Below are 11,439 nucleotides of genomic sequence, written 5' to 3'. Positions count from 1 at the left end.
TAGTTTTCTACTTACAAATGGAGTATATAATTAACGCATCCACCAGATCGAGTACCAGTTTTCACTTTTCAAAGGTTGTGAATTGGGTAGTCTTTAGTTTACTTTTCCACAAGAGACCGGTCAATGCATGACTTCCCATTTTTTTTAATGATATTCAACTCAATTAATATTAGAAATACATCATTATCTTGAATCATCAACGCCTACTTGAGTGTCATTTGAATCATAAATTTATCATAATTTCACTGAAAATTCTAGGATAATAATCCATTAGAACACGTAAATTAAGAAATACTTGAATTAGTCTCAATTTGACAATTCTAAGGCCAAGTTAAAAGGGATAAAGTAGCGAATGATTTGTTTACACTAAGCACAAAATTAATTAAACATGGAAGCCAAAACAGAGAGAAGCGCATCACTTGCTACAACAAGACTATACGATGCAGCACTTACGGGAGACGTACCATCGTTACTCAACTTGCTCGAAGAAGATCCACTTATCCTCGATCGATGCATCATTGAAAAATCCGGATCCTTTACGCAATCTCCATTACATATTTCTGCTAATCTTGGTCACATAAAGTTTACTAAGAAAATATTAGATCAAAAGCCAGAACTAGCAGAGTTGGTTGATCAATTAAAAAGATCGTCACCACTACACATCGCCTCTGGAAAGGGACACTTAGAGATTGTTGAAACTTTGTTAGGGGTGAATTCGAACATGTGTTTTACACATGATCAAGATGGAAGGACGCCTGTTCATGTAGCTGCTTTAAATGGTCATATTGATGTGCTTGATGTTCTTCTTCGGGTAGAATGACAGCGGTGGATACTCACAAGAGAAGCAAGAAGGATTCAATTACAGATGGGCAAATTTGGCAATATCTGAATGATGCCAATGCATTACCCGCAAAGGACGCTCTAAAACCAAAAAAAGACCGTATGTGGTTAGACAACCAGCGCACATCACTCATGGTGGTGGCATCCTTGATCGCAACCATGGCTTTCCAAGTCGGAATTAATCCCCCAGGAGGCGTTTGGCAAGATCAAAAATCATTTCCAAACGCCGATGGGGGACCGCATGATGCAGGTACTTCCATATGGTCACATGGAAATAAAATTAAGGCAAACAATCAATTATTAATAAGCAACACAATTGGACTAATCTCATCACTAAGTGTTATACTTCTCCTTATAAGTGGCCTTCCTTGCAAGCGATATTTCTTGCCGTTTTTGAGGTTCATTTTGTGGATTGCGGTGACAGCAACAACAGTGACTTACTTGTTTTCGGTAAACAAATTAACACCTAAAAGAAGCAGAGGAGTTTGGAACGCGTTGAAGTACTCTCTCATAACTTGGCTATGCTTGATGACTACTATACTTGGCGGACATGTCGTGAGATTCGTACTGAAGAAGATCGGTTGGCAACGGAGGCAGTCAATTATGAAATCTTGCAACAGGTATTTTACAAGGCTAACAACAACAACTACACAAATTACAAGTTTGAGCAACCGTGTATAGTTGCCATGGACTGGTCACTAATGTGTCGCATTTTTATCAACCCATGTTTTATCAATAATGCAGTCACTAATAATGCAGTAGTCGTAAATTTTGTGTTTCCTAACAGATTTGTTTTGGCACTTTTGGTGTTCATGGATTACATAAACAAAAATATCATACTAAATACTTAAATAGCAAAATGTGTAATAATGGATATAGGGTTAGGGTCAAGTTAATAGGGTTTTTATTGGGCAAGGCTCTTATTGGACAGCTCTTATTGGACAGCTCTTATTGGACAGGGTCATTATAGGGTCAAACTTATACTACAATTATTTTGAAAATTAAAATAGTAATGATATAAAAAATTACGTGTATAGCTTCGTATTTACTTGTACTTGCACATGGCTCTTTTGTTTTTCATTTTTCATTGCTCGTTTATTGACCCGCCCACTAATGACCCGCTATTGACCCGCGACCCGCTTTTGACCCGCCCATTATCGACCCGCTAAAAATGACCCTTTTAATACCCGACCCTCTTTTGACCCGCATCGACCCTAACCCGCCCCGCCCGATAACCAGGCCTATTGTCAAGTATTTCGAACTTTTTCAGCGAGGAGGAGTGATACACCGTTGAAACTGCAGGGCACGGTGGATAAAATTGTGCTCAATGTGTTCCAGAAATACCACAAACCACCATCCACCTGTCTAAAAAGATCAACCAGCTTTAAGTGTGCAGAGAAAATCAAGTTATGACCTTTGTGCATTCTGTTATAATAGAAAATGCTGAGAAAAGCATAACATACTCTTGTGTTTTGATATTCCCTCAACTCTTCTAGCATGACACCGTTGAAACTACAGGGGCACGGAAACCGCAAATCACTAAGATTAATTACGCTATGTAGAGACATACATGTCTTCCAGGTCGGATTCACTCAGGATCTTATCTGCCACACGCCCACACCTTCAAAGAATATTGTAATAATCTGAAACTTATATATGACAACTGAACCTAAATACATAATATCATTCCCTTGACTAAGAAATAGGAAAAAAAAAAAAAAAATGGAAGGGTACTAAGACTCCGTTCTATTGGACTTATTTTAACTGAACTATTAGAAATCAACACTTAGGATGATTTCTTTACTAAACTGATTTTCAGTTTAAGCTTTGAGAGAGAGAAAGAGAGAGAGTTCTAAGAACTTGATCAAACAGAATTTTATTATTTGATTGATGATCAATTCGTACAGCAAGCATGAACTATATATACAATCTAATGGTGATGTGTTGCATCCAATGAGATGGCTCTATTTGTACACATCAGCTATTGCAACTGTTAACAATCAGCTTATTACAAGAATGCAGTACAACAGAATCACTAACTAACTCCCTAGATTTAAGGCAGGTTGTTAGAGCTAGAAACTGATCATGTGGAGAAGCTTCTAGAATGCTGTATTGCTGTTTGATCATGCTCATTGTTGATGTTGCTTGTAATGCTGCGCCTTGCCTTGATCTTGTGTAGAATGGAAGAAAGAATAAGATTAGCAGTAGCAATAGGAGAGTGTACACCAACATGAACTTATATTATCTGAACTTATTTTATCTGAAAAAAACTTATTTTGTCTGAAATAGACTTATTTGTGTGTGAAAATGTCCGAAAAAACTTATTTTTGCTGAACTTATCTGGACTTATTTTGTCTGAAATAAATCAAAATAAGTTGAACCGAACAAGGTCCTTAACTGAACTTATCTGAAATTAACTGAACCTAACTAAACTTATCTGAACTTATTTTATTTAAAATAAGTCAAAATAAGTGGAAAGAAATTCTGAGTATACTGTAAATCGGAACAAGATATTCAAAAATCATTAAAAAAAATGTTCTTATGTCTTTCTTGATCTTTTGTCTCTTTATGTCAAATATAAGCACAAAATTAAGGGCGTAGTTTTCAAGCTTTCACCGACTTTAGCCTTGAATTTGTTTATTTCACCAATCAAAGGTTCAAGGTGATCTTGAACTCTTTTTTTCACCGATAGACCCAAGTTAACATTTTTATCATTCAACGCAATTTCAAAAACTCATCTTTGAATTCTTTCAACAACAACAACAACAACAACAACAACAACCAAAAAAAAAAGAGAGAAAACTCATCTTTTAATCTTTGACTATTAAAAAATAAGGCCCCTTATAATTAACCACATTAATTTATTTATTTTTGTTAATTTTCTTTCTTCAAGCTGGGTTATATGGAAGCAATTATAGCCTAATTAGAATCCTTTTTAAAAAAAAAACAATTATAACCTAAGAAAATCATCCGAGTTTTAACGTTTAGATCGTCTCATAAGATAAATGAAAATAAGTATTGCTAATTTAGATTGCTAAGTAATTCAATATTAAATATCTCACATTGCACAGTAAAAAAAAAACATAATATATTTATGACACACTACACATAAAACGTACACAACATTACTTATAAATTAAAGTAAACAAACAATAAAACTACACAAGTATTTATCAAAGTTACAACAATCTATCTTACAATAACAGCATTAATTAATTAATTCCTTGAGATCTTCAATCATTCATATCCATGGCTTAAAATCTGAGTTTATCCTTCATATCCTTAGTAATGGCAGGTATACAACTGGAACTTCGAGCAAGGCCCCCTTTCCTATTATTATTACCAGACTTAGAAACAGCACTACTGCTCTTCTTCAACAATTTCTTAACAGCATCAGCTTGATACAAAGCAGGGTAAACCCTACCAAGCCTATTAAACCTTACACAAGCATTCATATGTTCTTCCAAAGCTTCCTCCCTCGTTCTCCCGCCATTCTTTTCCATTTCTTCCTTGACTGCTTCGCCACATAACCCGCATATCAGCTTCCCTGAGTATCTCTTCTTCATCTCCTCCACGTACTCGGCCGAGCATTCCTCGCTCATTCCACAACACTCGCATTTTGCTAGCTCGATTTCTGATAGTATTGGGAGTGTCGTCTTCGTCAAACTTACAGGGTCATCAGAAATGTTTTCATCCATTGTGTGTAGTAACACGGTTGAAATGTCGGATTTTGTTCTTTGGAGGGTGTCCATTGATGATTTTCCAAGCTTGCTTATTTGGTGTAAAATTAATTTGATGCAAAATACAAGAGATTTAAGGGATTTATTGTAAGAAAATATTTATGTATATTAGAGAAACCTAGAGATTTGCGGAATTTGAAGGAAAATATTTATATTGGTAGGTCTTAAATGGATGAACATGTTAAGAATTTCACGAGATGGAAACCAACCATATAATAAAAAATAAAAAATAAAAAGATCGACGTAGAATTTGGTTAAGAAATTAAAAGTAGAGATTAAGAACAAAAGGGAGCTTTTGGCAATGGTAATCACGAGAGTTTTGGCTTTAATAAAAAGATAGAAAAACAGAGGAAAACTTGTGGAAAAGTTATTGAAAGAAGAAGCAATTTTTGGTTTGATTTGAGTTCACGGGTTTGGAGAATGGATGTAGAAGCAAGTAGATGGTTTAGGTTATGATGGATCTTTATTAAATATGATAGCTTACATGTTTCTACAGTGTCCACATAAAATATAATATTCATAAGCTTATAATATAATTATTTCCTAATACTCACACCGTTTTGACTGGATACATTTGTTAATCCACAACTTTGACCACCAATATCTTTAACTACATATTATAAAAACATATAAAAATATTAATATTTTGAAAATATATATTAAGATGAAGCCAACAATATATTATATAGTAACATTTATTTTCATACACCAGAAATAAAGTAGGATCGAAGTGGATTATGTGAATAGTGCAAAAAGTCAAAACGGTACGAGTATTAAGTGACAGAGAGAATACCTAATTAAGTTTTTGGTGTATAGAGAGTCATAATGGAAAGGATATACACAAGGTTTGATTCAAGGTTTTAAATATCGTCTCTAAAACTTTACCGTGTAAGGAAGGATTTATATAATTAATAGTAGTAGGAAGCTAGTACTAATAATGTATAGTAAGTTCATTGAACCATTGCTTCATGAACGTTCATCTAATTGTCTAGTTTGTTAATTGAACTCGAACTTAATCATATCCCTGCCTCCCAAATGCAACCATCAATTAATCATGAGTAATAAAACTTAATTATAAATATACTTTAGGACTTTATGTGTTAACTATTTGTCCTCCTTATCACTTACTACGTATGTTGTAGGCAAAGGTCACATGATTTGATTTGAGTCAAACTTTAAGGAAACTTGCTCCTTAAGAAAGTTAAAAATAAAAATAAAAAAGTTGGGCATTACTAATTGGTGGAGTGAACATGTAATTACGTAATCAAATCGATGCCTTGCTTCATTTAAGGGTACATAGTATTTCATGTTAATTAAAGCACTAAAAAAATTAAAACCTTGCTAGGCTTTGTATCTTGGATTGTACGGTAGGTTTATTATGTTAACAAAAATGGTGTCTACTCAAGGATTTTGTTTTTGTTTTTTTAAATACTATTTTGGATATATTAGTACTTTTTTTTCCGGCTTAACTTATTTCAACTGAACTTATTTATTTAATCAGATTGAATTAATCAAACTTTACTAGAATTTATTAGACGATGAAAATGATTGAATAAACTTAATTAGGTTGTCTTCACTTTTTTTTTTGTTTTTTTTTTTTTTGTTTGAGGGAAGGTTGTCTTCACTTCGCATAATTCAACTTAAACGTATACTCCCTCTGTTCCATAATGTTTCTCATGTTTACTATTCATATGGTCAAAGTTTAAAAACTTTAACCGTAATTAAATTGCGGTAATTTTTGTGTAAGACCGCCTTACCGAAAAGACCACTTTATTAAATTGCTTAATTACTTGGTTTCATTGCTTAACTTATTGGTTCAATTGCTTAACTGATTGGTTTCATTGTTTAACTAATTAGTTTCATTGCTTAATTAATTGGTTTTAATGCTTAACTAATTGATTTCAGTGTTTAACCACTACAAGAAAAGGGACATTGGGCTACGCTTTTTTTCGTTGTCCATAATCAAAAATTCGTCGCCCATACTTTAGGCGACGAAAATAATTTCGACACAAGGTCGTCATTGATTTCAGTGTTTAACGTAACTAATTGGTTCCATTGCTTAACTTATACGGAGTATGACACCAAGGTGGTCTTTTGTATAAAACTGCCTTATATAAAATTTTGTAAATTGATATATGTACCATAGTGTGTCTCATGTATGACGAGTCACACCATAAACTTGATGCATGGTGTGACGCGTGCAACTAATATGGAAAAAGTTATTGACGGATGTTACTTGACTATGTTGGTGTTACTTTATCTTCTACACTGATGTTACTTTATTTTCTGGTCTTTAAACATATTGGGCTTATTTATAAGTGTGAATATGTCAGACCATCAAGTTAATGGTGTGGCTGGTCACATATAAGATTTGTTGATGTCTTAAAGGAGAAAATTAGTTACAAAAAAAAAAAAAAAAAAAATTATTTCCACGCTCAGCATATATTTTTCAAGTCAGTATTATCATATTATTTTAGATTCTATTCATAATACCTAAAATCATACTCTCTCTGTTTTTTTAAATGTTTCACTTGGCTTTTATGAGCGTGTATTTTAATGCACTACTTCTACATTTGGTCTCTTTCTACCATATTTAATTATTTCTCTATATTTATTATTTTCCACTCAACATATATACTTCTTTCGTTCCGGAAATATCGCACCATGGTTGACTTTTACTCTTCTAACCATTACTTTGACTCTTAATATCTCAAAGCGTGTGCAAGTAAAAATTACAAAAAAAATTATATTTAAAAATATATATTGATACGGATGTAACATGACCCCACATAACTAAACTTTCTTTACGTACGAATCACAAAAATGGTCAAAGTCGTACTGTGAATAGTGTAAAAACAAATGGTGTGATATTTCAGAAACGGGGGAAGTATTTATTTTTCCTTTCTCATAGCCCCCACTTAAATAATTAAAATAAAAATCATCTCTCACACTCTATTACCACCATGACCCCCGTCCCCAATGTTATTTTAATCGACAAAATTATCTGCTTTCTAACTTGCCCATTTAATACTTTTGTATGGGCTTCCTAAAACTATGTGTCAGTGTGTCACAAGTGACGCATTTAAAAGAATAAAGGGAGTAATATTTTTTGTTATATATAATACTCTGTTACATTCTACGTAGAAACGAATCAAAGGGAAAAAGATAGAAATGCACAGTTTCTTGTAGCTTTTTTAATTAGACATATTTATATAAAAAAAAGTAAATTTTTTTTTAAAAAAAATGACGCATTAAGATATGACATGTATCATTTTTAGTGTCATTTTTTATATACTTATTGATTATAATTTTTACTATTTAGTATATGAACATTAAATATTCCTTAAAATAATATTTAATATATATTTATAAACACGGTGTTATTAACATTATCGGTGTTAATATAGATATTTTACATCGAGAGTCTAAAAAGTCAACATCATTTGTTCCCCTATCGAATAGAAATAGTCTAAAATAGAATATTAAGCTAATATAGACCTGATCATGCAGCCTAGCTCAAAAAATGTCAGATTTTGACAGAATTTGTGGTTCCGACTTTGGGTCCTGCCTTTTAGCCCAAAATATGGGGTTTGGGGCACACCCATCGGCCCGCTGACTGGCCCAGGTCCAGCCTAATCCGATAATCTATTATATACGGACCGGCCCAGCACTTGATTATGTCAAGTCAATATTGTCTTTGAAATGGTAAAATGTATCATATAGGCCACGCGACGCTGGCCCACTCGTATAATCAATTAGGATTGCCGTTGCCCAAATAATTATAAGAACGGGCCCAAAACAGCGTAAGCACATGCTCCAATGTTTAGATTGGAGTATACTCCGTAACTGATAATGTGAGTTTTCTATTAACTTCATCAAACTTATGTTTATGTATATTATCGGATAACTTGTAATAATGTGGAATTTTTAGTATGAGTTAATATCTAGTACAGGTTAGTAATTGGTTGGGATGTTGGGTAACTAGAGTATCACTCCATAAGACACTTTATTTTCCAGAAAACTTCCTACACTGAACTTCATTAATTAGATGGTCAAGTAAGTGGAAAATATCATCACGTATCTTATCCATAATACGTCTCAATTATTCATAATCAAATTATGTCATCACGTATATAAGTAGTAGTTGTACTTACGTAGTACAAACTTGAATGAAATTACTTCCTCAATCTCAATTTACTCACGGAATTAAATTTTCATGGACGAGAAAAATTTAATAATTATAAATTAAGATTGTAAAAGAAAAGTGTAACCATTAAATTGAGACGGGTGTACAAGGAAAGTTGGGAAGAGTAGGATTAGAAAGTTGAATGAAATAGACTACACAATTATAAGTCCAAAATGACTGTTGGCCGTGAAAATTGCGTGGTGGGTGTCTTAAGTTATTTAGCTAAGATGTGACTTCTTAATATGAAGTCTAGCTCAGACGTGGTTGACAAAATGGTGCATGGTCCGTATACTTTTTTGCTATTTTATGTTTGTCCCATTTTATTTTTTATTAATGGTATTAAATATTGTATTTTAACAATTAGAGGGTTAAAATAAAGTGAGTACGTATAAGAATGGAGCCATGGTGAATTGGTGATGGAGGGATTTAGTCACCCCTTTAATTGCAAAGTTGACTTCGATCTACTCTATGTAGTTTGATATGGGGAGACATTTATGAAGTGAATTATATATGCATAGCTCCACCGATCAAACTAATAAATTCTTTGCACGAAATCTACAATAAGGCTTATTTTAATCAATGTTTAATTACTCAGCAGTACACAATTTCACAATAATAGATTAATCATTATATTATTAATCATTCAACTGATACAATATCAATTACATTAATTAGGTGATCTACTTTATTTATCACCCCAGTTGATTATCGATAACGAAAATGATAAAGGTCGCAACATGCGACTTTTAAGCCGTGTCACAATGATGACATGGCATGCTTATGTGTCATGATTTAAATTGGAATCTAAAATATTTAACTTATATATCCTATTATACATGTTTAAAATAAGGGTAGAAAAATCTTAATATTCTAATTTGTTTCTTTCTTTATATCGATTACCTTATTTACATATTTTCATAGTAAAAATTTTGCATTGATAGTAAAAATATTATGATGACTCATAGCCTACGTGGCGCATATATGTACCAATTAAACTCCGACACGTAAGATTGCGATAACTAAATATTGTCGCAACTTGCGACCTTTATCATCACCCGATGGATAAATCTCTTTTGAGTTTGTATGTGAATCAGACTCCATGTAAGCTAGACAAGGCCATTGAAATTTTATTTTATCAATTTTTAACATTTAATTAGTCCAATCTACGTGGCTCAACTCACTTGACCAATCGATCATGTTTTAGCCTTTATGCTCAGAAGTTTAACTTCGTGTTAACCATGTACATAAACTCGGCCTATAATTAGTTCAAACTAATTTAGTAAAACTCATACTAGAAGGTCAAAGTTGAGTATTTCTTTATTAAATGCATTCAAAGTTGCTTAGCTCATGGGCTCTTCCTAAGTGTAGAGTTAGGTGACGTTGACCTAATTCTTAAGCAATAAAAACAATAATTGAAATCGAGTGGTTCATGTATCTTTCGAATTTGTTGGATTTTATGGAGCATGGGGCATCATGATTAACTCCTATCTGGTTATCCAAAGATTAATTGAAGTCACAATCTTCAAAGTTACATCGTTGTGCTTATTTTAAACGCCATAACTAGTTTTAATAATACATACATGCATGCATCTTTCAATAATTAGTTTTATTTTGAATTTAATAATAACGTATCTTCGGCAATTTAACAAACGAGGCAAAGAGTGTTGCAAAAATGAACAATAAAAGACTTCACACAAATAATATAGACTTTGTAGTTTGTACAATTTAACTTAAATTCATGAAGAGGAGACCTAAAATATCGAGTTTGTACAATCTTGTAGGGGGTGGAGGGAGTAGTATGTACTCTATATCAGTTTTAAATAAAAATAAGAGAGAAAAAACTTACAATCTAATGAACGGAGAGACTCATTTGAAAAATCTAAAATAAACATCTGAGCCCAGTAATAGGATTAACAATCATGTATTATCATACTATGACCTCATTAGCTAGCTAGGTACCGTAATCGAATAATACACTACTCCAATCCCTATCGAAATTTGAGAATTTAGATAATTCGTCTTTTGGAATGACTCCGTAAAAAATTAGTCATTTACACATGCTTCTAAAATATTATTCGTATGTATTTAGATTTTTATTTCATTGAAAAGGAACTTCAGTTAGCCATACAAGTCATTAATTAATATGCATAATTGTGTCAAGTGTTGCTTTGTTGACTTCAATTCCTAATTACATGTTCAAAAGGTAAGCAAATACTAGTTGAACAATCTAATGCCATTTTTCTGGAAAAAGAATATTTCGGACCTATAAAGTACCATTAAAAATAAGTATAAATAATAATACAACGTCATCGATTTGGAGATTGTCGAATTTGATATTTTTGACAGAACAACCCTATTTTGATAAAATTCAACTTTAAATAATTAAATTTTGTCTATTTTAATTAAATTTTTTTGTTAAGGTAACTAGATCTTTTATCAAATAAAAAAAAAATGTTGATTTTTCCTCTAAACAGAAAAAAAAAGAAAAAAAAAAAGAAACAACCTCGTAAAGAAACTTTCCTTTCAGTCTTCCCAAAATTCCGCGGTAAAAAGTTGGAACATTAAACTGCCACCTATTCTTTCTCTCCTCATTTTGTCTATTTTCCAACCAACCAATCTCCATTTTCCGATTTAAATTTAATTTTTCAAATAAAATCCCCGTCTATAAATCTC

General features: G+C 32.5%; 1 protein-coding gene and 1 pseudogene across 1 annotated transcript; one reads left to right on the top strand and one right to left on the bottom strand.

Moving 5' to 3' along the window:
* Positions 1–257: 257 nt before the first annotated feature.
* Positions 258–1,768, top strand: LOC130472323 (uncharacterized; annotated as a pseudogene).
* A 2,143-nt stretch (positions 1,769–3,911) lies between these two features.
* LOC110787409 (uncharacterized) lies at positions 3,912–4,880 on the bottom strand. Its single transcript, XM_021992030.2, has one exon. The coding sequence runs from the start codon at positions 4,590–4,592 to the stop codon at positions 4,095–4,097; it is 498 nt and encodes a 165-aa protein (XP_021847722.2). The 5' UTR covers positions 4,593–4,880; the 3' UTR covers positions 3,912–4,094.
* Positions 4,881–11,439: the final 6,559 nt, after the last annotated feature.

Source organism: Spinacia oleracea, chromosome 1, assembly GCF_020520425.1.
Source record: "Spinacia oleracea cultivar Varoflay chromosome 1, BTI_SOV_V1, whole genome shotgun sequence".
NCBI classification, from domain to species: domain Eukaryota; kingdom Viridiplantae; phylum Streptophyta; class Magnoliopsida; order Caryophyllales; family Amaranthaceae; genus Spinacia; species Spinacia oleracea.
This window is presented reverse-complemented; position numbering and strand designations above follow the sequence as displayed.